General features: G+C 44.3%; 1 protein-coding gene across 5 annotated transcripts in view; it reads right to left on the minus strand.

The window, feature by feature from the left end:
- METTL24 (methyltransferase like 24) overlaps positions 1-18,917 on the minus strand; it is a 36,444-nt gene extending 17,527 nt beyond the window's left edge. The window contains exons 1-3 of one of the 5 annotated variants that reach the window (XM_040550806.1): positions 18,692-18,917; positions 6,663-6,761; positions 3,533-3,672 (exon numbers count right to left, since the gene is read on the minus strand). In XM_040550806.1, the coding sequence (XP_040406740.1) occupies positions 3,533-3,657 (125 nt within the window). In that variant the 5' untranslated portion in view covers positions 3,658-3,672; positions 6,663-6,761; positions 18,692-18,917. The other 4 variants (XM_040550803.1, XM_040550805.1, XM_040550804.1 and 1 more) reach the window with 4 other exon arrangements.
- Positions 18,918-24,247: the final 5,330 nt, after the last annotated feature.

Here is a 24,247-nt window from a genome sequence, read left to right on the forward strand (position 1 = left end):
GTTCCAGCTGGTGCAATCCAGATGCTTTGGACGTAGGCAGGCCTCAGGCTGCCTTCAAGCAGATTGTTACTCGTATGTGGACTGCAAAGGGAGGCTTGCAGTGGTGGAAAACAGAACAAAAAATAGTTGAGGGTGAAGAAGGGGCTGGTATATCTTCTGACACTCGGGCTAACAGCTCAGATTTATACCTGAAGAGAGAACTAATCAATCACAAGTACTTACCAGACAAAATAAGGTCACTACAGAACTGCAAACTGGTTTGAAAAATGACAGGCTCACATGTGATCATGCCAAATGAAAACACAGCACAAGAGAAGTAAACAAATGAGTTTTTTTTTTTAAAGTTTTTCTGTTAATTAAAAAGGATTTAAAAAAAAAAAAAAAAGGCAGCCTTAAGAAATGTGTTGAGGTCACAGAAAAATAGCAAGGCCACCAGAAGAGACCAACTGCTGTCTCCAGTAACAGCAAAATAAAAAATGCTAGAGACACCGACCTATCTATCCCTCACAGAATAAGACAGAGCTTGGCTACAGAGATGGGGGTTGCACGTGGTCCCCTGCAGCAGGGGTAAAGGTGAGCCTTAAAAGCAGCAGAAAACACATCCTGCAGATGAGCCCTGTGCAAGAGGAGCAGAAGCACTGCTGGACCCGCTGCCAGCTCTCGTGGACAACTGCAGCTGCTCCAGCATGGGGTGCTCCAGCTTCCAAAGGGGCCACAGGACAGAGGTGTAAAAGAATGCATATTAAGGTCCATCTCTCCCTTTCTGGCCTCTTTTTCTTCCCCTCTCTTTTCTTACTCAAAGGCAGATAAGCAATTTCTGCATCTCAGAAAAAAGAAGCATCCCCTGCCTGGATCCTAAAGCTCCTACAATTTAAGATCCTCCTAAAATAGGCTTTTACGTGGTGTTGCAGTGAGACTCTTCAAACCTCAACTGTTAAGTTTCTGAAATCCTATTAATTTATATTATCCCAGCTTGAGTGCCTGCCTGTTGTGTTTGTAACAGACTTAGCGTAATCTAAGCAGATTTAGCACTAATAACTACAGCTCACTAATGCACACTGCAATTACACATCACACTGGGAAATCCTACCCCCAAGCACAAACATTGCTGCCTCCCAGTAGTGGAAGCCACTAATGCTCATCTAAAAAGACCTCCAGACATTTCAGACAGTGCTTACTCCCATTCAAAAGCAACCTCCTTTATAGCATTCACAGGGCAAAGTCTAAGCAGCATGCTTTCTTCAATTTTTAATGATTTATGGATTTAATTCAAGATTCCCAGTAACACTCACACTGAACTTTCACATTTGTCCTCCATCCATCCCCTCCGTGGAGAATGTTCTTTGTTGAAAGCAGATGCTTCCCATTTGCTCTTTATGAAGTGTATGAGATAAAGAAAAATAATGTTTAAAGGGGATTTTTGTCTTACTTGAGCAAAATTATTTTTCTGCCTGTCATAAACTAAAGGAAGCGGGTCTGACAGAAGAATTATGCAGCAACCAGCTCCAAAGGCTGTGGAAGGAATCCGAAGGATTAAAAACTGCTCCTCCTTAACCTCAAATATTTTTCTTTTATATTTTAGATGTTTCGTTAGAGGCATCACAGCTGGGTATTTACTGCACATGTGTATCTGATGATTGATGGAAGAGCCAACATCAGTTTCAATCTCTGCTAAGCCCTACTGTTCTGCCACTACAGAAAATCTGGCATTCGGGCTCCCTGCACCGTATCAAAAGCAGCACCACATAAAGCACCAGAGTACACTCACTAGTTGAGATTTGTTCAAAACCATCTGCAAGTTACCTTTGTGCTGCTCACCTTTGTGCTGAATCTGTTTCCCAGCACAGATGAAATAAACTCTGCATTGTGTCTACTTGCTAATTCAACAAAAATTTCATCCAAAATATCCAAAATATCAAAAGGCAAGAGGCACGTTAATAACAGAGCTCGGGTCTAATATTAATGATCACGTAACTTGAAGGGTAAGGTCTATATATTAGTTCCACTGAACTACAGGTACTTTGCCAAGACACCTAAAGTGAACAGCTGTGTTATCCTAGACTTCCTCCATAATCAAGTGAAGGCTGCAGCTACCTCCAGAAGGTTACTCAGCTTACCTGGTTTTCCACCCAAATGTGTCCAACTCTCCCTGCAGACGACCTGAGGCAATGAGCCAGTACTGCAGCTGAGCAGGTACAGACTGTACCTACGTGTGGGATAATACAGCATCTCTCCTAACTTCCACAGCAAAGTGAAAAACTGAGCAAAAACCTTCATGTAAACCTATAGTTCGCATTAAAACCAAGGAAGCATCATTTGAAAAGGGCTCTAAAAAACATCAGCAAGTAAGACCAGTGCTCAGAAGGAGTTTGCTCTCTGTAGGTATGATTCATCCCTGAAGGGCTCGGTATTATTGTTCTGCCACAGCAATATTCATAGCTGAACAAGACCTGAGAGCTCCTCGCTCTCTGAGGAGCTTGTTCTTTACAGCTCAGCACAAGATTGATCTAAATAAAAGCCCACACAAATTAATAGAAAGCACTCCCTATGAAAGCAGCATACCCTGGATCCACTTTATTTTAATTGCTGGTGTTAATTGCCATGTGCTCATCACTGAGAAATGTCACCCAGACGCAGTTCTTTGCCATGGACCATTTCTGAACCCGCAGCAGCAATATCACAGAAACAGCCTGTGCTGGTTCAAGGGAGATGAAGCCCTCCAACGCACCCCGAACCTAAAGCTGGCTCACGGGACCCCAAAGTCGCATTGGGCAGCAGCCACAGGGCCACCTGTGTGAAATGAGGTCCAGATCCTGCTGATCACCCTCCTGATGCAACTGTGCACTGAGGGACAATGTAAAGGGCCAGTGGCCTGACAAAGTCTGAGGACTGAGTTCCCTCGTCCTTGCAAGAGGCAGAGGCATTATCAGCAGGGAAACAGGCTGCAGTTGTGGTTTTGCTACCTGCAAAGCCACTTGTACTGTCGAGAGCAAAAACTTCAGTCTCAAGTGTTGTAAACATCACACACACTACAAACGTTTTAAAATAAGGCCACAACCACCTTCATTATTATCACTTCGGCACACATCACCCCTGAAGTGCTCAGCAACCACGTTCTCGTATGGAAATGTACAATTTCTTCCCAGGGGTAGTTAATGAAGTTTTAGAAGTAATGCTGCTTGAAGTACCTGGCAATTACGCAAGTCACTTCTGCTCAGGAAGACGCTGTACTGCTCCCCAGTTTATCTCACTAATTTCCATCTTCCTCTGCTGGAACTACCACTCACTGCTCACCGTGAGGCAATTTATTTTCATACTGACAGAAAAGTGAAGGAAAATGAAGACCCTCCTGCAGAAAAGTTTCTCCCTAAAAACAGAGTTCACAGAAGCACATCAGCACATACTAAACACACCTGAACAAAGCCAGTATTTTAAAAGACAGCTTTGTTGCAGTCTGTGCTGCATTTAGAAGGCTCTTTGATGCTCGAATGCACCACGGAAAAATCTGCTGTCTTTTAAACGGAGCACTCACCCAAGGGAATAGAGACGGCACTGCTTGCTTCTGATCCGATGAATGAGGCCAAACCTCTCATCAAGGCAGACTGACCAGGGCTTCTTTGTGGTTTCGGAGTTCCCTCCTAGGCTGCTCAGGTTCATGTGTTCACACGAAATCTGTTGAAATCAAAGCATGTTTTATTTTAAGACGTAACTTTAAATTTGTTTTTAATTTGCCTTCTGGGAAAAGAGTGGAAAGAAGTTTCATTTAAATCTGCTTGTCAATCTGATCCGCAGCTATGGAAATTGGATCACTTTTTTCCTTGTTTGTCTGTTCTGCTTGGTGAAATTCAGGGCTTACATAATCCCCCAGAGAGCAACACAGTTTAAAAAGCAAATAATTAAACATTAATATTATGCCCTGAAATCAATTTTCCTGAGAACACGTTATTTCAGCATTAAAATGCTTATTTTTTTTTCCTTTCAAACCTTGGAGTAGGTTCCGCATCCTGAACCATGCTCAAATCATGTCACAATTCAATGTTTTAATCACAAATTGCAGTGTCACCGCAACGTATGCTATACAGTACACCTGTAGCGTCCTGAATCTCCCAAAGAGATTTAATCATGACCTTACAACACCCCCTATTCAATAACAAAGGGATTTAAGCAAGTGTTTAACTAAACAGAGGAATCATAGCACGTGTCTGTGCTCTGCTGGCATATTATATTTTGAGAGCTTCAAGTCAGGATAAAAGCATTGCAAAAGGAGAAGGGATATAGACACTGCAGGAGCCCTGCTGAGCCACCACAATGAGAAGTTGTTCCCTGAACCCAGCACCAGCTGTGGCTGCGGGGATGGGAGCTGGCACTGCCAGACAGCCAAAAAAAGAAGGTGGAAAGATGACAATAGAGACAAAAACAGAAGTGAGAATGACAACTGGAATACAGCCTTTGCTGTGGTAGGCACTCTCCAGCATGTTCCTCAAAATAAGTAAATAAACCTCTATTTTTTAAAGTTGTTTAAGCTTTGAAAGATCATTATGCAGAGCATTGCATCCACAGAGCTGCAAGCTGCTTCACCACCTCCCTATTCCTGCTTAGCTCCTGATTCTCATGGAAAATTCATAAAAGCTAATACAGCATCTCTTCATGCTGCTCTTGGGATTTACTAAGTTTTAAGTGCTGATTTGCACTGCACCCCACTACCCATTTCCCTTCAGTCACTTAACAGTCAAAGAATCAATGGCATTGTGATAACAAGCACTAATTTTAAGCTACAGAAGAATAATGTGCTCTCTACAGAAAAATAAAAGATTCTGCAACGCTGCCACTTAATTGACTCATGGTATTATGAGCAATTCCAACCCTCAGAATTTGGAGCAATTTTAGCTAGCAATAGCTCTTGCTATTAAAATAAAACCCCAAATCAAAACACCTGAACCCTACCTTTAGCACCATCACCCATCTGTTTACAGACACTGCTGCGCTGAGCTCACGTCCTGCTCTGGGCTTCCACTCGCTGCTGTCACACGAATAACAGCACTTGTAAGGTGGTTCATCTGGTCGCCAGACACTGGCAAGAAAAAGCTTTCTCTGGCCATACCCTGACCCGCTGACATGGCATCTCCTGCCTCCAGCAGCGTGAGCTGCTCCACGCTACAGCAGGGAGCTGAACTCCAGCAGAGTAAGTAGCTCAGCAAGCAAAGATAACGAGAGTCCATGCTCATCTGCATAAGCAGGATCCCATTTCCAGAAATGCTCCTACTAGGCATGGTGTAACCCCATCAGCTGTTAATCCTGTAACAGCTGCCAGGTCAGAAACAAGAGTTTCTCTCATTTTGTTGTTTTCACTTAGGCTTGTCCCCAGGGTCAGTTACTCTGGGATCAGAACTTCTTGATAAGTGTGTCAGAAGTGATGAACTCTCTGCTAATTGACGTCCTTGTAGGTTTTGACGCAACTGGCAGAGTTTAGCAGCATCTGCCACTGTTTATTAAGGCAATGAGATGAGGGATGTTCTCAGCTTAACATGTTGCCTCAGCCTAAACTTGTGCACTGTAAAACAAGCAGCCCTACACACATCTCTCGCTGTGTTGTCTTGCCTTTTGTCCTCTCGGTGCCAGCATCAGGGCAGGCAGAGACGCTCTCTTTGTGTTTCTGAGCATTTAGCCAGGGTACCACAAGCAGGAGGATAAGTGACTGCTCTGCTGCCCTCCCAGCTACCAAACTGTAGGCACAGCAGCATATTTTCCAGATATGCTTCAGGTGAGTCTTCTGGCTCAGCCCTGAAAGCACTGCACTGACAAAGAACTTCTTACGTGAATGACGTTTCAGTGAGCTGAGACTTTTTGCTGCTTTTCAGAGGAAGCTAATGGTGCAGTTAAATTTGCATTCAAGGTCCAATTCCTGATAGACCCAGGTACCTAAAACACCCACCCCATCAGAACTGTGGGTATCCAGTACCTTTTCCATTCTTTATTACAGGAAATACATGCATAAATGCTGTTGTGCAGAAGTGATGTCTCTATGTGGACCCGACAGCCCAGTTTCCACATAGGCTGAGCCCTGGAACTATCTGTCAATGCACGCTGGGTTTGGAGATGTCACCTTTGAAAAAACACATAAAAATACTAATTCTCCAGGTCATCATCCCCTTTTTTGGCCTCAGGTAATCAGAGTTCTCTCGGCACTATTTGGAAAATTCATCCAAGCTAGGGACTGATGCATTGATCTCATTTTACTGTGAACCTCAAATGCATCCTTTTTTTAATGAACAGGACCAGGGTTATTGCATTATTATTGAGAACTGAAGTGGATAAGCACACGGCCCTCTCACTACAGGCTGCTCAGTATTTTTCTGTCTGAGAAAGAGACAGCGGCTGGGAGAGGAACCACTGCTGGGATTTCAGTCCTTTTGTGCTTCTGTCAGGACACAGATAGGTCTGTAAATAAAAAAAAAAGGATATAATGCATGCTTTCTACCCTGTATTTTGACCTTTACGTTCATGGTGACCATCACTGCAACGTTGAGTGACTTTAGAAACAAAGCATATATCCAAAAGCAATTGCAAAAACAGTTTGGTGTGAGGTTAATTCCTTATCTGAGAGGGCACAGACTGTGTCAGGCAGAACCGTTTTCTGAATGGAGGCTGAAATGAAAACCTACCTGAGAAGTGCTAATATACTTCAGGAACCTCAAGGCCTCAAAGTTCAGGGAAGGAGTTGGACTTGCCCATGGTTGCAGATCAATGTGCCACCTTACAGTCTGCAAAGAAAAAAAAAAAAACACAAACCACTTAAAGGAACAGCATTTGTTTTCAGCACAAGCATAAAGCGCAAGGGCTAATAAATTAAGGAGATTTCCTTTCAAACAGAAAGAGTTTCCTAGGGGCTTGTCTGCACATGAAAGTTATTGCAGAACAAAGTAGGGTTTGAGCTACAGCGAAAGAGCATCTAAGTACGATTTATCATAATCAACTTCAAAAGCAGATGCAGCTAATTCAGAAAAGAGGGTTCTTTATCCAGAATACAAGTGTCAACACAGTTATTCTGGGACACCCAGGTAAGCCTCGGCTTATATAAATGCAGGAAGAAAAACAAACTCTAAATATCTAAACCCTCTAGCAGGACATCTGAAAACAGTGAAATCATTTTTATCTCTATTGCATTTTCTGTCTATCACATCTCTCTGCTCCAGCGTCCACTGAAAGAAGGATTTGTACTGCAAACACCAATCACCAAAGGAAACTTCTGCAAACAATCTCTTTCCTTTTTTTTTAAATCTAAAAAGATTTTCATCTCATTAGAAAAGATAGCTTCCTGCATTCTTTGAGAAAAGCCCCCTTCGCCCCCCACGCTTGCCTGACAAGATACACCAGAATCCTTTGTTTTCCTGGAAAAAAATGCCAGTGTGGCTCCCCTTGGCCCTACAAATCCTCATTTTCGTAACCACGGGGAACTAGCTGCAGTGGATGCTCTCTGTACTCCCTGTGAGGCCCATCAGCTTTGAACCTTGGGGACCCTGTCACTTTTTCAAACACTTCCCACGCAGACAAAGTGGGACAGAAAAGGTCTTCCAGGCATGTGCTCGAATAGCAACAGGGCTCTGCACTCCCATCTGCAGTACCTTCCCCAAATTCTGCCTGCTTTTGTCGTGCTAGGAAATTTAGACGTGTTATCTCTTGCCCTCAAGTAGATATACATACAAGCACGGTGTTAAGTTGTACTGAATTAAGATTGATTCCTCACGACTCTTCATCCTCAGGTGGGAGAATTCACTGCTGTGGCTGGGTAGGTAGTTTCAAGCTTCCCTTTAATCAGTTGTGATTAACGGGGCTTCCATAATGAGTGTGTTTTTTTTCCATAAATTAATTTCAACATTCAATAAACTACAAACCAAGCCACCTGGACGTGGTCCTGGGCAAGCAGCTCTGGGTGTCCCTGCTTGAGCAGGGGCTGGACCAGATGGCCTCCAGAGTGCCCTTCCCACCTCAGCTATCCTGAGATGCTGTGAAAAAAAAAAACACATTTGGGATTCCTACAGGACCTTATTTCACAAAAAGCCCTGGAAAGCATACAGGAGATAACGATCAACAGGCCTGGATGGAGTCAGATGATGGAGGGGAGCAGCCCAGCCCCAAGGCCTGGGCTGGTGGGGAGGCAGCAGCCAGCCCCGCTGGGGACCATGAGCCTGCGTGGTGACAGCAGGAATCCTCTGACACCAGGGAGAAAAGGAGAGGACAAAACCAGAAAACAAAGGTGATGAAAGAGGACCGTCAGACCAGATGGAGCTTGCCTTGAGCTGATATTACGAACTGGTGTTTTTTCAGCCAAAGTAAACATAGGCTGGAGTGAATGGGAGCCAGGAGGTCTGTATGAGGTTTATTGTTCCTTTAGGGTTTGCTCTTTGTTTTCTGTTGGGTTTTGTTTGTTTGTTTCTGTAAAGAGATGCTGAAAAAGACATTTGATAACATATTTTTCAGAAATAGACAAAAGTAGCATCTCCCACCCTGAAGCTTGCTGTCTGCAATAGCAGGGGACTGCTATATCCTGCACAGCACAAGGCTGAACACCAGCCAGCCAAAAAACTCTGCAGCAGCATGTACCCCAGCACGCTGGCTTCAGACAGCGGCCTGCAAGCAGCTAACCCAGCAGGAGGATAGGTGCACGCTCAGGAGGGAAAAGTGCGTAATCTTTCAGAATGAGTCACAGTTCACACGCCTGAATAACGCTTGCAATGGCAGGAATGCCGTTGTTTCTACAGGCTTGAAAGCTGAAATGAAAATGAAGACTGACAATCATTTTCAAGCAGAAGAAACCCCAGACACCTAAACATCTGTGCCCATTTGTTCTGAAATCTATTTGGATGAGAAGGATCTCATTAACTAGTGGAATTACAGGGCAGCCATTGTGGGGACAGGGAAGAAAAAGAAAAAAAAAAAAAAACAACACTATAATTAATCACATGAATGAGGTTCTTTTTCAGAAGAGTGGGGTATCAAAGAGCTATCACGGCTTACTCTCAGCTCCTTAAAATGTTAAAGACAACAAACTGTCTTTCCACTGATAGGTCTCCAAAATTTATCAATAAACACATGAAAAGGAGGTTAAAAACACGGTGGCTTAATAAGTCAGATTCACTAAAAAGAACAGAAAGAGATCAACCTTTTCTATAGCCCTTTATATTTAAGAGCACCACACAAACGCTATTTTTGTGACAGAGCTCCTGATTCACGGCCATGCTTTTGAATAGCTTCTCAGACGTCACCTTTGGTCCCTAGCCCCTTCCAACGAAGAAGCCCATTTCCACTCGCTAATGAATACATTCGAGGGGTCTGCTCAAACACCTACTGAACACCCACACTGGGCAGATCAGTAGTTACAATACAATGAGATCCACAAATGATGAACGGGGATGAAAGCAGAGTACGGCTCTTGAATCAGGTTGCCTGCAGGGGGTAACCCGCTGATGTCGGTGACGCAATACAGGTATGTTCAGGACGGACAAAAAGCCCTCCTGAAGCTGGCACTCCTTATGCCCATTGGCAGCCTTTGTTTATAGTTTTTCAGATATTTTTCAGCCTGCTCCATAGTGTTCGTACCCATGGAAGCCTTCTCAAACGAAATCTGCAAATAACGTGTACCCAGTCCCTGCAAACCAGCTGCTTTGGGAAAATCAGGTTTATTCCTGATAAACGCACACTCATTTCCTAGAAGTTCTTGCCCTCCAGGTTTTGTGACCCTATTTCCTCAACGCAGACCCAGCAGTGGCATCATGATGTGGCTTTCCTTGCTTGTAGACAGTAGCTGTGAGCAGATCCCTGTGGCTGCCGCACACATCACGCATTCATCCAGGAGGACCCAGAACACCAGTTCCGATTTTCTGCATCTCTGTCCACTGCTGTCACCACTGGTAGGCTATCTCCTGATGGTCAGGACTCATCTGACAAGGCACCATGACACCTGAACATGAGGATGTCCTGATTGTTTCTTCATATGAATAGATGACACCAGCTGGAAAGTTACAATACTGCTTTAAAATATCCTACTAAATATCCTGAAGTATCTCTATACATATATCATTTCACTTGTGGGCACTTTACATGAAATTAGCACTGTAACAAAAATCAGTTTTCAGACAGACTTTGTTGCAAGCACTGGTCAGACACCAACTTCAGCAGTCCCAGAAGTATAACGTATGTTAAGAAAATGCTACCCAGAGTGATGCCTAGGTTTTCAGTAGATGAGATAACCAGAGAGCACAGAAAACCTTAAGTCAATGCCATTGCTTTCTTATGAAAGCTAGAATCCATTTGAAGGTCTGATTTTTTTTCCACATATTTCACACATATGGACTGATGTTTCCTTCAGACCAATCTGGCAGTAATCTGTGGTGACTTTTCCCCACAGACCATTTATTTCTATTTTTTTTCCCTCACCAGCCATCTGCGATAATCATCTGATAACCCCTAAATAATCCGTAGCACACATGGCATCATTTGTAATAAAAAAATCTGAAATTATAATAAAAAGTTTAAATAAGGATGTGCAAAAGGCTCATGATCTATCAGGTGTAAAATGGTAGGTTTGCAGAATTTCTGGCTTTTCTAGCGTTAGCTTGGGCACAAAAGTGTAAATCATGAAATTCTTCCCAGATCAATTGTAAAGTTTCAGTCCAGTAATTCAAACAGCTCAACCCTTCCCTTCCCTTCTGTTTAAATGTGAAAGGGAATTAGTCAAGAACTTTCCCTTGTTTCCATCTTTTTAACTCAGTAACTGATTTTTCCCTCATTTAAGTTTTCTTCTTCTTTAGCAGCCTATTAAAATATCAGCCATGTTTATAGACAAAAATTTTGGACTCCCATTGTCCTGCCACCAAATCCGTGGCTTCCAGTGAAGAAATAAAAGACTTGTCAATACACACACTGGTGTCTTAAACCAGGGGAAAATATAAAATCATCTGATTAAACTGTGTAACAGTATTTTTTTATATTTGAGGCAGAACCAAATATGAGTGGAAAGCGCTTGTGGCAATAAATACCATCAATAACTGTAAATATTTGCTAGCCATAGAAACGAATGATACACATCTTCAGCTGTTCTGGCTCTACCCTGCATATCACTATGTTCACCTCCTTTTGGAAGTGTATAGCTGAACTCTTGAGTGAAATTTTGCAGAGTTCTTATCATTTTAAAATGCAATGGGTGGGATTCAAATTGCAAAATTTCAGACGTCTACAAAGCAAACGTGTAATTACTGGGTCATGTTCCTGAAGGCCAAAGAAGGCTACCTCTGGACACGATGGACAGGGCTTGGTCATCTTCTTTGGGCTGCCTCTGGAGCCCTTGAGCATATTATCTTTGTGGTTTTTGGTGGTGCTGTGTTGTTTTTTTCAATTCAAAAGTTCTTTGAACACAGAAATTACTGCGTGGCAGCCCATCAGAGTACTGGCTTTATAGCACGTGCCAGCACGCCTTGCAGGGGACACGTACCCAGCGCGAAGCCTGCTGAGATGTGTGGGAGGGCTTCTGAGGACGGAGGCAGCCAAACCTGGTACATTGCTCCTCACGCTGCTAACACAGCAGCTCTTGCAACAAGTGATCCCTCCTACGTCTGGTTTCGGAGGCAATTAGCTGGTTGACTCCCAGGGAAAGCCAGGAGTGAAGGAACATTCATGCAACGAGGACAACCAGTGACCAGGCTCCTGCAGGCGGCTGGGAAGCCGAGCTGCGTGACAGGACAGATGAGGCAGACGGGCTCTTTGAGGGCATGATTCATCTCACTACAGAGCAGACGTCTAAAATAAGTAAGATGAATCACGCACTGGAAAGCTCCATTTCTCTCCATTAACTGCAAAGGCAGCCTAGAGGACTGGCTCAGATGCATCAACACCATAGACATTTAGCTTGGGAGACGAGGAAGCCCAGACCAGAACCTCAGACACGCCACGCTGCACAAAAGCTACAGCTTTGTATTTTATAGGGTTGAGTCTACTCGTCAGCTGCAAGCCCGACCTAATGCTTCACTGCACTTTATTCTTCAGCAGGGCTGAATAACTCCAAATGTTTTACATTTGGAGCAGCAAGACGTGGCACAAGTAAAAAAAAAAAATCCACCTCAAAGCAGAGGTGTCAATAGGAAAGAACAAGCACGCCTCAGCACAGACCTCCTTTAGAAAAACCCTTGAGAAAGTTCCCCTTTAGCTAAACATAATCAGCATTACAGAATACAACACACAGAATTACAGCACACAGAAGGTTCACAAGAGGTACGACTACAAAAATATACTACTCCACATCATTAATGTCAAAGTAGCTGGGCCAAGCACAGGTTCAGTAGGCTGTAACTTAAAATACAGGCTTCTACCGTGACTCATATTTAAAGATCTGAGTGAATTAATTTCTAACATGGCTGCTTTTATAGGTATCCCGTCTCTACAGGTCTGAACTGTTTCTTTTTTTCTTTTAAAATTATTATTATTTTCTATTTTTCTTTGCCATTTGGCTTCCTTAAACAAGCGTTTTGCACCAAAGAAACCATACTGCAGAAATCTCATCTGAAGCACAAGATATGGAGAGTGTCATAGGGCAAGGACAGCTAGAATCTGATCTTGCTGCCACCAAAACTGAGAATTTCCACTCCAACAGTGAAACTTTCATGAGCTGCATGAGGTCCGTAAGGAACTGGAAAGAATTTGTATAGGAAATATTTCTATTTCCTTATTTTAATCTTTATTTTTTGGAGTTTATCTAAAGCGGAGGCATCTCTGACAACACTGCAGACAAGCACACAGCCGTCTCTGTCCAGCCACCAAAGACTTGCTTTGTTCCCTGTAGGTACCAGTTGTGTGCAGTGGAACAAGCTGACCACGTATGGGGTCCCTCCCAGACAGACCCCAGTGCTATCAAACTGCCGTGCATTATCCTGAGGTTTGACCACGGAGCATTAGGCTGAGGAACAAAAGTCCTGTGCCAAGACAAGCAAGCAACATAATTAATGCAGGCAGGTTCTCCCCTGCAGCAAGGCTATTTACCAAATCAAATCCCGCCGATGGAAAGCGGTGCTGCAATAAAAATGCTTTCTGCATTAATAAGGGAATGTCTTCAATTTAAATGAGGTTCCGATGTGACTTGCGCTTGAAGAAGTTCAATGGCCAGAGGTGTACGGATGCCTGGATGGGTGTGTTGTATTTAATTGAGGAGTGAAACCCTAGGATGCACCTAGCTCCTGGGCACCATCTCCTCCTCCAGGACGCTGCAGGGCAGCTAACATTGCTTGCCCAGGGCCAGAGCCCACGCACACAGCTCTCAGCACCACCCCCAGGGCTTTGCTCGAGAGCCTGTCAGCATCACTTGCTGCCCGAGGCTGAGGCTTGCACCTGAAGTCAAACTCTCCTGGTTCGCAGGGGAAAGGAAAGAAGCGACGCTTCTTGAATGCAAAGTTTTGCCACGAAATGAAGAAAACATTCATTTCCTGCTCCCCATTTCCCAGCTGACTGCATGAAACGCAGCCACACATACACAGCCCTGATCTGCCGTGGCCACCCTCCAGCAAGGCCTGGCAGGCCGGGGGACACAGCGGGTCCCTCGCCATCGCGGCCTAGGCCCCGTGCCGGGAGGAGCGCCATGGCCGTGCCCCAGGGGCCTGGCTGGGCCCAGCCTGCATAGGGAAAAAAATAAAGGCTGCTTGGCACCCCATGAAGTGGCAGAATGTATGCCACTTGAGCAATATGACGTGGCTTTGGGGAAGTTAGGAGTCCTTTCCAAAACTAACATGACAGGGCCAGATATGCAGAGGATTTGGGGTGACTAATGCTCTGTTGAATTCAGCATGAATCCCTGGCTTCAGTAGGACATGGCTGTTGGGAACCAGCTTTCCAGCCTTAAATTGGCTGCTGTGGACACCCCCTTTGTAAATCTACCCACTGACCTGGACTCTGCTTACTCACCTGCAGCAGCCTGGGTGCAGGCTCTTGGCTTACAGAAAACACCTGTATCAGAGCACCAGCCAAAATGTTATTCTGTAGATGCTTATGAATTCAGAAAGCACTGCATCTAATTTATTCTTCATGTAGCACAGCGATTGGGATTTCTTTGTTATGGCAAAAAAAAAAACACTAACAAATCGGGCAGCAGAATTCCAGCACTATCCAGAGGCTGACAGGGTGATAATTCATCTGATGGAGATAAAACCAGGAGCTAGAACAGACTGAAATTTATGGAGGCAAATTCTCCAAACCAGTTAAGCAGTGTAATACTCAATCGGCTGAATTATTTGCAGTACCTGCTTGCCAACACGTAAGAATAACAGCCAGAAACAGACAGAGCAACCACTGACATTCATTGCTTGTCAAATTTAGACTTTTGCTAAGCAGAGTCAAGACCAGGGTTTCAATCAGTATGCCTACCAGCTTTAAATGAAGTTGAGATTCCTTGGTTGAGAGAATAAGGGAGATGTCATAATCCACACAACAGGGAAAAAAAAAAGAAAAAAGAAAGCTGTCTTCCCCTAGGCTGGCTTCATCTCAATATTCAAACCACAGGCTACAACAAACAGAATTCATCAGTAAATACTCAGCTAGCCAGATAAGCCGAGTTTATTTTGTGCAAATTCCAGCACTCTAATCACGATTTACAGATAGGGATGTTTCTGGCAGCCCATCCACTGGCTTTGCCTGAGGCTAAGAACCTGCCAAAAAAAAAAAAAAGTGCTTTAAAGTAAAAATGCTTCCACAGAAATAAGAGTGTTTCACACTTGCACAGCTTTCTGTCTCTTCCAAGAGGAATGCAAGTGTCTAAAAGGAAATGATCCACCACACTTCTTAGCCCACAGAGCAGTCTGAAGCATCAGAAAACCCCTTCACCACCAGCCTGTACTGGCAATGCATCCACACCAGTGGAAGATCAGTAGATCTGTGTAGCCCCAAACACACCAGCTCATCCCTGAATTTCATCCAACAAAGGCATAAAAGAGGTGCCACAGCCATAAGCAAAAGATCAGCTCCAGCGAGCCCACCATAAATCACATGAATGGTCGTGCTCCTACTAGTAACAAGGGCCTTCTGTGCCTTGGGAGGAGAAGGCGCTATTTCCAATTGAACTTCTGTAATATCACAAAGGAAGTAAACATTAATTCTTACCACTGGGTAAACTAAAAGGCTGCAGGACTTCTACAGGTATTTAGCTTTGACAGCATAAAACCTTAGGTGAGACAGACAGATAAATCACAACAGAGACCTAGGGGCTTCTGTCCCTCAACCCACCACCAGCTCACTTGATCATACTGCGTTTTGCTGGGCAGCCAGGGATGACTCTAACAGCCAAACTTCACTTACTTCTTCAACTACTTATCTCATGTACATGGTAGTTAATAAAACAAGGCAATGGAGCTCCCTAGAATGAAATGTATACTAGCTTTAAATGCATACATATTCCTTTTCTTGTTGTTAATATGATTATGGATTACTACCCACCATCTAGAGCTATGTAGAAGTCTTTCAAACAAAGCAAGACTGACCATCCACTGGGCAATTATTTCCCTCCTTCTAGAAAATGAACAAGAACTGGCTTACAAGTTGCTAGGTGTTTAAATGTAAGATTGCACATTCTGTGGTTTAACCCCGTCAGGCAGCTCAGCCCCATACAGTCACTCACTCACTGCCCCCAGGTGGGATCAGGGAGAGAATTGGAGAGGTAAAAGTGCCAGACCTCATGGGTGGAGGCCAAGACAGCTCGTTAGGCAAAGCAAAAGCCACACACAAGCGCAGCAGAACAAGGAATCCATTTGCTGCTCCCCATCAGCAGGCAGGGGTTCAGCCACCTCCAGGAGAGCAGGGCTCACCCCGCGGCACAGCTCCTTGGGAAGACAAATGCCATCACCCCAACATCCCCCCTGTGTCCTCCTTTCCCCCAGCTGCTATCGCTGAGCATGGTGCCACATGGTGTGGGACATCCCTTTGGGCAACCTGGGCCAGCTGTCCTGGCCGTGTCCCCTCCCAGCTCCTGGGGCACCCCCAGCCTCCTCGCTGGCCGGGCAGCACCAGGAGCAGGAGAGGCCTTGGCTCTGTGCGAGCACTGCTCTGCAGCGACTGAAACATCCCCATGTTATCACCCCTATCGTCATCACAAATCCAAAGCACAGCACCACACAAGCCCCTATGAAGAAAATCAACCCTATCCCAGCCAAAACCATGACACGCATTTATTCTCCAATTTATAAAGAAGGAAATAAAGCTAGTTTCAAAGGACATAAAATATTTTTTGTTCAAGCTAAGCAGGTATAGACCCAAGTATTATAAGCCCATGGTGGATGCGCTTGTGCAAATCTGCACCATCCTCTTCAGTGAAGGACATTTTCCAACGTTTGATCACCAATGCTAAACATTACACAGAATATAGCGCTAGCCAGCTACGTGGATTGACCTTGAACTTGTGATGAATTCCCACGGACATCATAATGAATAACAACTACGAGATCAAACTATTCATCAAGACACCTAACTAAGGAGAAACATAGCAGCTCGGCAGCAGCCAATTGACACATAATTGCTTCTTGCTTAATTTTCTCAGAAGAGTGAGGGAAAGAACAAGACACTATTACTGTGCCCTATTCAGGATGAAACAAAGTTCACTTTTTTTTGAAATTTCCAGTGCTGCAGAACATAAATGAGCAAAGTCCAAAATGAGACGTGTTGGTATTAACAAATTTTATCATTCCTTTGTTGTTTTCTTTTTTCAGACAGTCTCTACAACTTCCTACCCTGCAGTGCTCATCTCTGGGATAAATCTCCATCCTCCACTAATGCTGCCGACTCTGCAGGGGGTAGGAAGGATTTCAAACCAATTCTTATCATTTTTAGGCTTTTACGTGGTAAGCAATATTTAAAATTACATGCTGTATCATTAGACATTGCCATCTCTTCCCCTACCATTTCAAACACCGTCTCTTTGTGAAATACGAAAGAGGATGCTAAACAAAAGGCACCCTACTTTGAAGCTCCCCGTTAATCAGCAGCAGGGGTGACCCCAGAATGCTCATGCTCTAACATCATTGCCCTAACATCAGTGCAAACTGTGCCCATTTCCCAGCCACTTCCAGCCCCAGGTATGTCATCGATATGCGCTTCTTTGCTTACTTTTTGCCCAGGTTAATTTCTCCCAGCAGACTGGCCTGTCAGGAAAGAAAAAACAGCGTCTTCTTACCTTGTCAAAACCGATACCAAGAACACTGAGCATCCCCTGTTTCAGCAATATCCCCAAGAGATGTGCTGCCTAACTGGCTCTCCACAGGCCTTTCCTAGTTAGGCACGCCAGGTTTGTTTTCCACACGCCAAGATGGGCAGAGTGTTCAATGTCTTTCGTCTGCAGGAGCCACAAACCAGTCCTGGAAACCACCCAGGATTCTGTCACTGCCAGCAAATCTACAGCAGTGCACCTGAAGCTGCACCTCAAACCTAGCAGAGGGTGGAACCTGAAGCAAACGCCAGCAGGTCCCTTGTTACGTGAGCTCTTGGTTAGCTCTTTCCACAACCAGCATATAAAACCAGAGATTTTGCATCTAAAACCCAAGGCAGTCGGATCCTCACAAGGGTTCCTCAGATTTGGGTTTTGTACAGACAAGGCAGCTCTATGCTACTGTATTTCAAAGAGCACCGCAAAGCCATTTTCTTCCCATCTGCAGAGCATATGGAGAAGACTTTGGTAAGAAACAAGCTTTCTGTACACGTGGGAGCAGCTGCTGGAACTACGACGTTTATCATTACATAAAGAGACAAGGAAAGGTTTATTTACTGGATTTACAAATGTGTCACGGAGGGCATAAATCACAGGGCTGGTTTTTAAACGTTGCAAAAAAATGAAAAAGAAAGAAAGGAAAATAAATAAAGGGAGGGCCTCCTGCAGAGCCCGCGAGCTTTCCAGGCCCAGGACTTGTGCTCTTCAGGAGGCCACCAGACACCACGGACACCCTGTCACCGCCCCCCGACACTGCAGCTCCTCAGCAAGCAGCAGCCGGTGCCTTTCTCCACCGCGCCCGAGCCGAGCAGCGCATCTGAAAGAAAGACAGACAGAGACAGGGCAGAAAGAGATCAGGCAGGGGAACGCACGTGTCATTTAAGGTCCGACATTCAGTACTGCATACATGTCTGGAAGTGCCACAGCCCTCTCCTGCTCAAGCGGACCGACGTATTACCACGAGAGAGAATTCACAATCTTGGCTTTCACTTACCTCACCCAGTTCATTTGCACACACAGCTTCCATCAGAAATCTGCTTACTCAAAACAGGACAGAGTGTCACACTGTCACTTCTGTATACAGCAACGTGAACGCCAACAACAGGGTGAGCAATGCAACATAACAAATTCCAGCATATACATGCGTTACCACAATTCAAAAAAAAAAAAAAGATCAAATCTCTTTTTTTCCTTTTTACTTGCTCCACTGAACAAACTGTATTTGATCTTAGACTTCAGCAGATCGGAAGGATTCTAGACAATGTCTCATCATACTCAAAAGTATCTACCAGCTATGAAAACGCTCCAGTTAGTTAAGTGACTCACATCCACTGCACGCAGCTCCAGATTGCTGAGCGGCCGTCCAAGACAAACAGATTTCCGAGTTAATATTAGAACACGCGATAAGAGGGGCATACTGCGGATGCCATGAAGATGAGTGGTGGTTTGCACAGACTTTCTCACCTACGCATTCAGTCTTTTATCCGGGCTGTGCTGTGAGTGACAGCCATCGCTGTCACGTGCTGGTGTCTCTGGAGCACAGCGCTGCCCCAGGTCCCACGCTGCACCACCTACATCGACGGAGACTCAGTGGAGACGTCAAAGCACGTGGATAAAATCCAGTGGGAGTCGCTGAAGTCTTCCCTTCAGCGTGACAGAGACGTCTGGCACACGAGCACCTACCATGCACAGCTCTAACAGATGGGTCAGTGCTGATGTGAACCGACTGAACGCGCTGGGATGAAACCCTTACTGGCTACCAAGTTAAATATTCACTCAATCCCCACCCTCTTGTGGGACCTACAGGCCATGCCCAGAGCTACTCAGCCACTCACTACAGCATCGCTGCACAGGCTGGAGGACAGGAAAACCGGTCACTTCCCTTGGCAGCAGCCCAGTTCAATAGTCTGAGCTGAGGACAGCAAATGGGATCGGGTCAGCGTGGTCTTCTTCCTCCATCAGCTACCACAGTCATGAAGGATCCACTTTCTGCATGGGGCTCACAGACTGCCCAGGTTGGCTCAAGAAAAAGCTGGAACAACTACCAAAACAGCCAATTATGGAACAAGATACCAAAAGGAGAACTTGCCGCTTCCATCTCTGGTTTATGTCTTTAGATGGGGAAGCTTATATACCCTAAAAACAATTTTTCTGTGCCACAACTATCTACGAAAAGTTATTCTCTATACAGGAGAAAGAAAGTCGTGAGTAGGTATTTGAAAGAAATCTGTGTTGTTGGGTATAATTACATCTCATTCAGCTGTAATGTTTCTGAAAGATAATATTCCCCAGCCGCTTCTCAAAAATTCATGGAGGACAAATCTATTTCAGGTAATACAAAGCGTGTAAGAATCAAGGTTATTCTGAGTGACCATTTGCCTCACAAGCCTGCAAGTAACATCGCTGTCAGAAACAAGACGACCACCTCCTCTTTACAGTCTACCGTAAATACATTTAATTGGTGGTTGAAATACAGCAAAATGCCAGCGACGTTCTTTGTCAGAGACAGTAGGAAGGATCCCTGCGCTCTCCCAGTACCTTTTGGTCCCTCAGCTGTCCCCATGCAGCGGCAGAGCTGGCTGGTGCTCCCGAGATGTGATGGTCGGCTGTTGAGAACTGCTATCAACAGAAGTTCGGTCTTTTCTTCCAAACACAATAACCCTTCCCCCAGCCTGTGCTATAAGCCTGAATATCTGAGCAAAGACCAAGGCTCTCACAGCTGTTCCCCGGGTACTAATGGCCCGAAGCCATAAGCTGCTACCTCGTGCGAATCTTACAAGCTTAGCAACTTTGGGTCGGTTTATCTTTGGTAAGAGACCTCCAAGCGCTAGAGGAAAAAAGTTGTCAAGTAATGCTCCTTCCTCTGGGGCCACTCAGTCAGCACAGGACTATTACGGAGGAGTCTGGTCTCTCCAGTGAGGTATTAAGCCACAGCAATGACCACTTAGAGCCTTTAAAGACCCCATCACCTCTTTTTATTAAATTGACATTAGGTCATTGTTCAGGCTTAATTCCAGACTGGATAATCACACTCTGCCCGCCAGACTGCTTCGCTAATTGCGGGGCAGGTAAGTGTGGAAGTGACCTCAGGAGGCTGACTCAGCTCTACCTCCGTGCCTTGCAGCACGGCTAAGAGCTTCGCCGGACGTCTCGCCAAAGTTCACACTTTTGCTGAGGGCCTTTCCATTGCTTACCCAACTGGAGAGTTAAAACATTTTCCTAACATCTTGCCTGAAAATGAAGCCAGTTACTTCTTGTCCCGCTTACGGTGGACCTAGGGAACAATTGGTCATTATGTCCTCCAAAAAAACAATTTTGTTTTGAGTTTGAAGAGCCTTGGCACACTCCTCTCATAACGTACTTTGTTCTATTTAAAACAAGAGGTATATGTTAAAAGACCTCTAAGTTAAACCTTAGAGGTCTGGCTGCCTGTACCTCTTCAGATCTTTTCCCTCCCATTGACACTCTCTCTAGTTGGTCAGCTTGGAAGTGCCCAGGCTCAAGTGAAGTAATTCCCAGCTCTTCAGTGTTACACTCTTTTTCTGCAACCAAATCATAGCTGCAGTCCATGTTTGTAAAAGCTACGACATTATTCACTCTCCAACAGACATATGTATTTGACTTCACCAAAGTCAAAGACTAGATCAAGTTTTCTCCAAGAATTTTGGCTCTTGCTCATCAAGATGCAGAGTAACCCCCTATCCAAGTAGTATCCAAAGCTTATCAGACTTTAAAGATGTGAAGTCAGCTTAAAAACAATATACATACAAGTAAAATGAAAACTTCTAATACATTTGCTTACCAGATTCACAGAACAATTCAAAAGGACTCTTCGCAGAAGCCCTACATATCACCGACATAAGTGAAAGCAGCATCACCATTTTCAAAGTAAAAATAAAAATTAAATTGTAAGTAAAACCTTAGCATTAATGCAATGCTAAATTGCTTGGAGTCATTTTGAACTTGCCATATTATTAACTACCGAAAAACTATAAAAGAGTTATTCCCCATTGCTTTGAAGATATCACTCCATTAAAGATGAGAATGCATCAGTCATTGCTGAAGAGAAGCAGTAGCCTTCTGGATATAGTTCTTATTTGGGGAGGGGGGAAACAACAATCCAACAAACAGCGAGAAACAATTAGTCTCCATCTTTGAAGAACAAAAATAAGAATGTATACAAGTACAAGTAATGCCTACAAAAATACAATGCCACAAAATTGTTCTGTTTTAGGCAATGATGCTTCATGTTTCAATATATGTTGTAACTGCAGACAAAATGCAAATGGACCCACGCAGCAAAATCTTAGCTTTAAATCACCGAAGGCAAAGATTTTCATATCCATAGATGTGAAAGAGCATCCAATGTCATCAGGTTAACTTGGGCAGTTGCCACACTCCTTGCCTTTGAATAGCCCCAACAGACAGAGAGGTTTACAGCGGATATTACTGTTTTAAAACAAAATGTAGTTGTTTCCTTCTAGTCTTAAAGAAGGCACGCTTTCAGAAATCCACCTGTGGCTACAGCCTTGTGACTTGAAGCATTACACCAAGTCCACCTCCCAGGAATCCTGGACTGCAAAACCCAGCCAAACCCATGCAGAAAGCAGGAACCCAAACCTCGTTTTTTAGGAGACAGTCACAGAGCTTGCCAGCATTGGCAAGGACAACTGCAGGAACTTAAAACATCTGCCCAGACTAAAATCTTTTTTTTTTTTTTTTCCTGTGCATAACTGTACTGCACCATGTAAAACTTCATTTTTCTTCTCCTCCTCCTACATGGAAATAAATCTGCCTAGAAGTCAAATAACTCCAACTTTTCCTAAGCAGACTAATGGAAAAGGCTCCCCCCCATTTCAGAACACAAAAGCCTAACATGGCTTTTTACTGCAATTACTGCGATAAGAATTTGCTGTTACTTCAAATTCCAAATGCAATATTTTAGTTTGTTGTTGTTGTTGTTTTTACTGTCACACCCTGCAATAACATTTTAAAAGTTGCCTCCGATGTCTGTGGGTGTCGGTGAGAGTGCAGATCTCACTGATACCTACTACAAGAGCTGGTACATGTGTCAGAATTTAAATTGTTTACATGTAGCTGGAGTTTTGTTATCTGCTCTGTACATTCCTATACCAATGCTCAAATCAAGCAGAGTTTAGAGTCAGTTTATAAACATATTTGGTCATTTTATTATCAACAACACAGTTTTAAGCACTCCCGCCAAACTGCAAATGGGATCACAAACTTCTGTTTGCTTTACATTTGCAGCACATCATGCAACTCTCCATGTTCTTCAGAAGATCATCGAGAAAGCCAAACTTTGACTATTACTTTCCAGCAAGAGCACCAACAGTGACTTTATTCCCTGTGGTTTTCCACAAGTATTTTTCATACATGCACCTTAGGTGCTAAGGAATGCACAGACACTTGTAACCTCGGTGGTAAACCCCTTCCATCTGCCATACAGTCCCTCTGTCCACTCAAAGAGATTTATCTGTGATCAAGAAAAGCACACGTTTACACCAGCAATTTCCTGCAGACACAAGGGCCACTTACAGGCAAATCTCCATCTTTCCCACCCTGTCTGGGTCTTTCTTTCCCACCCTTTTGGCGCTGTTGTTTGCTTAACTGCAGCTCTGCTTGAGAAATAAATGACAGAACTCTGCTTCAGGAAACTTTAAAGTAATTCAAAGTAGTCATCAGATAATTTCCCTGTGTGTTTTTGCAATTTCTTTTATAAGGCCAGAAAGTAGGATATTCAGCTAGACCGACGGAAACTTTCTGTTCATCAGCCTTTTCCTTTAATTCAGTGATGTAAGCTGAAGCAGAGTTGTAATGAAACGACACGAAGGAAACGGAGCATGGCTCACCGTAGCTGATTTCTTACTACCGCCATCCTGCTGGCTCACACATGGCAATATATTCCAACAACTGAACCAGCAGCGAGGAAAAACATACCTGAAAGCCTCTGCAGACTTCAGAAATGGACCGACAGTGGTTTATGGACAGATGGAGCGTGCGAAAGCATACAAAACCCATGGCAAACGACAATCCCAACCTGGCAAAGCACAGCTGAGCTGGCTGCATCCCGCTCCACCAGCCCAAACCTGCGCACACCAGCCAGCTGCTGGCAGCAGTCTGGTGCTGCCACCTTTCTCCAACAGGGCTGGAAGAAGCCACAGACCGCTGGTGTGAGTGTCCGTGCCTGGTAAGAGCCCTCACCTTGTCTTAGAACAGTCTGAAGTGACCTAGGGAAGTAAAGGATTTCCTGGTGACAAGCCTATAAATAAGAATAAAACCCAAATGAATCAGTCCTCTTCTTTAAGCTATCGTACCTGATCGCCACGTCAACAAGAAAAAATGGCAGTATTCAGACCACTTTTATTTTCTCTTCAGGTTTTTCCCCTATGTTTACCGACTCTCTCCTCAAACCAGAAATTCCCAGAATTTCACTCCCACTATCTCCACAGCCTTATCTTCACTTCAAGGATTAGATTTTCTTAGTCTGAATCAACATGCTTCAGCCAAAGGGCTGAACATGGAGACAACTTTGTGGTCTCAGACTTAACCAGGCAACCCCACTCTACTCTATATTTCCTAATATTTTTCACTTGAATTAATTACTGGGATTTAATTGAAGCCTCATCAGCAATGTGCCAAACACCATGACCCTACAGCAGTGATGTTTGAAGCACGTCACCTGGAAATGCATGGAAACATACTGTGGGACGAGGGAGCCTCGAGCTCTCCAACACCACGAAGCACTGCTAGGTCTCCGGTGCGATGAGCGCTCTCTCGTATTGCTAGTTCTCCCCTTTGATTTCCTCAAAAAGATCATGAAACAGGTTTAGGGCGTGCTTTACTTTTGTCTCCTGTGTTTGATGCCATGCTTAGCGCATGTCTTCAAGAAGCTATCTGAATCCACGTGATGACAATTTTTTTCCTATGAATGCTACAATTATCCCATAATTACAATCATTCAAAAGCTGGGCTTTAGGAGAACACCAGCTAACTTAACAT

The sequence above is a fragment of the Cygnus olor genome, chromosome 3, assembly GCF_009769625.2.
Source record: "Cygnus olor isolate bCygOlo1 chromosome 3, bCygOlo1.pri.v2, whole genome shotgun sequence".
In the NCBI taxonomy this organism is placed as follows: domain Eukaryota; kingdom Metazoa; phylum Chordata; class Aves; order Anseriformes; family Anatidae; genus Cygnus; species Cygnus olor.